The following is a 3,906-nucleotide window of genomic DNA, read 5'->3' as shown; positions in this document are numbered from 1 at the left end:
TTTAGTCTAAATAATTCCTAATTTCTGCTTTTTTAACTCAAACGTTAGGTATAATTTCCTATAAATGAGGTTTATTGACCATAAATTCTAAAAAATAACTGTAAAATTAAAGTTAGTAAGTTTGTGTTATGTAGTGTTGAAAACGTCAAAAAAAGTGACAAACATTGAAAAAAGTGTCAAAAGTGTTGAAAAAAGGGACAAAAAAATAAGAAAAAGTTAAAAACACAGATAAAAAGAGTAAACAAAAGTGTTGATTTTCAATTTTGACGGTAAGACAAGGGTTAAGTCGAAACCAACTTATCCAGGGGAAGATTAGGTGGGCTATAGGCTATGTTGTGTTAAAGCATGTAGGGCAAGGAGCATTATTGAAGTTGCTGCAGCTTGATAATAAAGTTTGGGAGGAGGGAAGATTACCAAGTGCATAGAAGGTAATAGTTGTTGTCTGGCAAGGATCCATCTAATGCCTCCAGGTATAGGCCTATAGCACTAACATCAAATATATGCAAGATCATGGAAAGGATGGTAACAAAAAGGTTATTGCATAAGCTTGAGAAGAAGAGAGAAATTCCGGCAAATTATCAAAGTGGTTTTAGAAAAGGAAAGAATAACATGGTTTCAGTGATAAGACTAGAAGGAAAGAAGAAAGGTCCAGGCAAATAAAAAGTTATCGCAGTGTTCTTTGACATACAAAAAGCATATGACATGATGTGAAAGAAGGATTGTCAATTAATTTGCACAAGATGGGGGTTGGTGGAAGAGTTTTTAACTGTGTAAAGGATTTTCTGTTTGGAAGAAAAATCAAAGAACGGATTGGATCCGACTTGTCAAGTCAGTACATGGTTGGAAACGGCACACCTCAAGGTACTGTGATAAGCCCCCTACTTTTTATCATTATGATTAATGACGTCTTTTCAAAGGTACCAGTAGATATTCAGTAGGTAGGTCACTTTTTACGGATAATAAGGGGTCCTGTGGAAGAGAGGAAGGAATGGGCATGTAATCAGGAGAGTGCAAGGAGCGATTGACAACGGGATGGAATGGGCTTATGAGTGGGCCGCCAGCGCTCTTTTAAGAAAGGATGTGATTCAGGCACAAGCATTAAATGTGCAGTGAGGCTTTAAATACATTGCCAGTTCCTGCCCTACAAGTAGAAATGGGGGAGATGCCGTTGGAAATAAGAAGGAATCAACTAATGGCAAACTACTGGATTCATTTGCAGGGACACAATGATTCTCATCCCACAAAATGAGTGTTGCAGAAGTGCTGGGAGATGCATGGGAGGAATCAGAGGGATAACTTTTGCCGAGTAGAAAATAATATTGTAAAAGAATTTGGAGTTTTTGATCTGAGAATAAGTCCCTTGGTAGTTTATCTAGTGATTACTCCACCTAATATAGACTGGTATTTGTTAGAGGTAAAAAGGAAAGATAAAAATAGCTTTGATTTGATAAGTGCTTTCAACTATCACATAATGGAAGAGTTTAGTCATTATTTACAGATTCTTTTGGATGGTGCTAAGAAACCTGAGACAGGAGTAACAGGATTTGGGGTGGCAAAGCCAGCAAAAGAAATTGGAATCAGGCCATGTTAAATTTCTACCAGAGAAAGTCTCAGCGCATGTTGGGGTGAAGGGAAATGACTAGGTGGATGAGTTAGCAAAGAGGGCTTTAAAGAAAGGAAATTAAATGCAAATTAGTATCAGTAAAGCAGAGGTTAAATGTTTAATCTGGGAAAAGGCAAATAAAATATGTCAAGAAAGGTGAGACAGTAAGGAGAAATGTAGGCACTTTTTAAAAAAAGGTCAAAGTTAATAGTGTAGGTGGTGGACATAGGAAAAAGGAAGATGAAGGTTGGGGCACTGTGGACTAAACTAAATGTTGAAGACGGTGGGGAGACACCAGACAGGTTTGTGTGAGAGACGTTAGGAAGAGGAGACAGTGGAATATGTAGTTCTGAGTTGTAGGGCATATGGGACAGAGAGGGAGAGAGAGAGAGAGAGAGAGAGAGAGAGAGAGAGAGAGAGAGAGAGGATTCACATTAAAATAATGACAAAGCATGGGTGAGAAAGGCAAGCACATGTCAGAATATTTTTTGCTTTTCAAGGGACAGTCTTTTTTTTTTAAAGCATATAATGAAAAGACAAGAATAGGGTGCTATAGTTTTGCTGACATGAATAGTGTGTGTGTGTGTGTGCGCGCGCGTGTTTGTGCGCGTGTGTTTGTGTGTGAGAAGGGATATAGACTTAAGTCTATATTGTCTGATCCACACTCCGGAGCGGAAGGTGGTGATAATGCACGAATAAACCAGAAGTCAACCGCCGTAAAACAAGAACCCAAATCCACAAAAGACGCATGCGTGGTGGATGTAAGGCCGTTCTGTCTAAGCTGTCTTTCGTTAACTTTCTGGCGTCTATGTCCCATAACGTAGCCTACTCTTGATGACTATCGTAGCTCTTCGTTCATTGTCTCGACCAACATGGCGCTTGAAAAACTCAGGAAAGAAGAAACTCTCGCAATGAGGAAGAGATTAATCGGGTATGTAACAGTGAACCAGTGACATTTTCTTGATGCTAGCTGGTAAAGATTGGACCCAGTAAGCGCGTGCACAAAAGTTGCTGACTCCAAGTATTGTCTTCGGTTACAGGCAGTCATGTAGACTATTTTATTCAGACGACCCTGTGAAAATAATAAAAGCAAGAGGCCAATATCTGTTTGATGAAAATGGCGAGCGCTATCTGGACTGCATCAGCAACGTTCATCATGGTAAAACATCCAGTACATAGTCCACATTTTCCCCTTGTAAAAGGCAGTCTATTACACTCGTTGTCTAATGGCAGAACGCTTTATGTGTTAGTAACATACAGTATCATTGTTTTGTAGTGGGCCACTGTCACCCCAGCATTACAAAAGCTGCAGCAGAACAAATGGACCTCCTTAACACAAATGCACGATTCCTGCACGACAACATAGTCATGTATGCAGACCGCCTGGCTGCCACCCTGCCTGAGAAACTGTGTGTCTTCTACTTTGTTAACTCTGGGTAAATAATACACCCACATCCCCAGAATCTATACCTGAAGTAACATTCCAGTGATTTTGACATCTGTTCATCTGCTAGTTCAGAGGCCAATGATCTTGCCCTGCGCTTGGCACAGCAGTACACTCAACACCAGGACGTCATTGTGCTTGACCAGTAAGTATTCTGTTCTCCTGCAACATATTCCCTTCTGACAACACTTGGTTATGAATTACAATGAGCTCTCCTTTTATACTAGTGCGTACCATGGGCATCTAATGTCCCTCATCGACATTAGTCCTTACAAGTTCCGGAAACTGGCAGGACAGAAAGAATGGGTTCATGTGGTTTGTACATTTATACAACCATTATTACACAAATGGCCAACAGTGGACTCAGCCTATCTGAAAGAATGTGTGTCATCCTCTTAGGCACCCTTACCAGACACCTACAGAGGCATACACGGAGAGGATCACCCCGACCCTGGCCAAGCATACGCTGATACAGTGAAAGACCTAATAGATGAGGTGCACAGGAAAGGTCGTAAGGTGCAGTACACTACGTCAGCTTCATGCAGCCTGAATAAAATCAGTAACACTCATAACACTTTTTGTTGTACAGAGAATGTATACTTCTGTAATAAACATGACCAATGCATGCCATTTATATAACTTACTGTATGTTATGTTGTGTGTCCTGTGTATGAACTGTTGTCTTTTATTCTCTCATGACTGTAAAACAAATTGCCTCTCACAGGGATAATAAAGTTTACTTAACCATACTATACAACTTACTTACCACCTCCCCCCCCCCCCTAGATCTCTGCCTTCTTTGCTGAATCATTGCCAAGTGTTGGAGGACAAATAATCTTGCCCCAAGGATACTCAACTA

The 3,906-nt window shown here is 40.3% G+C and overlaps 1 protein-coding gene across 1 annotated transcript in view; it reads left to right on the top strand.

The window, feature by feature from the left end:
* Positions 1-2,429: 2,429 nt before the first annotated feature.
* Positions 2,430-3,906, top strand: part of phykpl (5-phosphohydroxy-L-lysine phospho-lyase) — a 3,375-nt gene continuing 1,898 nt past the window's right edge. The window contains exons 1-7 of the mRNA XM_032528809.1: positions 2,430-2,534; positions 2,644-2,762; positions 2,880-3,039; positions 3,118-3,192; positions 3,275-3,362; positions 3,447-3,563; positions 3,834-3,906. The exon at positions 3,834-3,906 is cut by the window's right edge and continues 10 nt beyond it. Coding sequence (XP_032384700.1) covers positions 2,476-2,534; positions 2,644-2,762; positions 2,880-3,039; positions 3,118-3,192; positions 3,275-3,362; positions 3,447-3,563; positions 3,834-3,906 — 691 coding nt within the window. The 5' untranslated portion in view covers positions 2,430-2,475. The remainder of the gene's footprint in view (positions 2,535-2,643; positions 2,763-2,879; positions 3,040-3,117; positions 3,193-3,274; positions 3,363-3,446; positions 3,564-3,833) is intronic.

Source organism: Etheostoma spectabile, chromosome 10 (genome assembly GCF_008692095.1).
Source record: "Etheostoma spectabile isolate EspeVRDwgs_2016 chromosome 10, UIUC_Espe_1.0, whole genome shotgun sequence".
In the NCBI taxonomy this organism is placed as follows: domain Eukaryota; kingdom Metazoa; phylum Chordata; class Actinopteri; order Perciformes; family Percidae; genus Etheostoma; species Etheostoma spectabile.
This window is presented reverse-complemented; position numbering and strand designations above follow the sequence as displayed.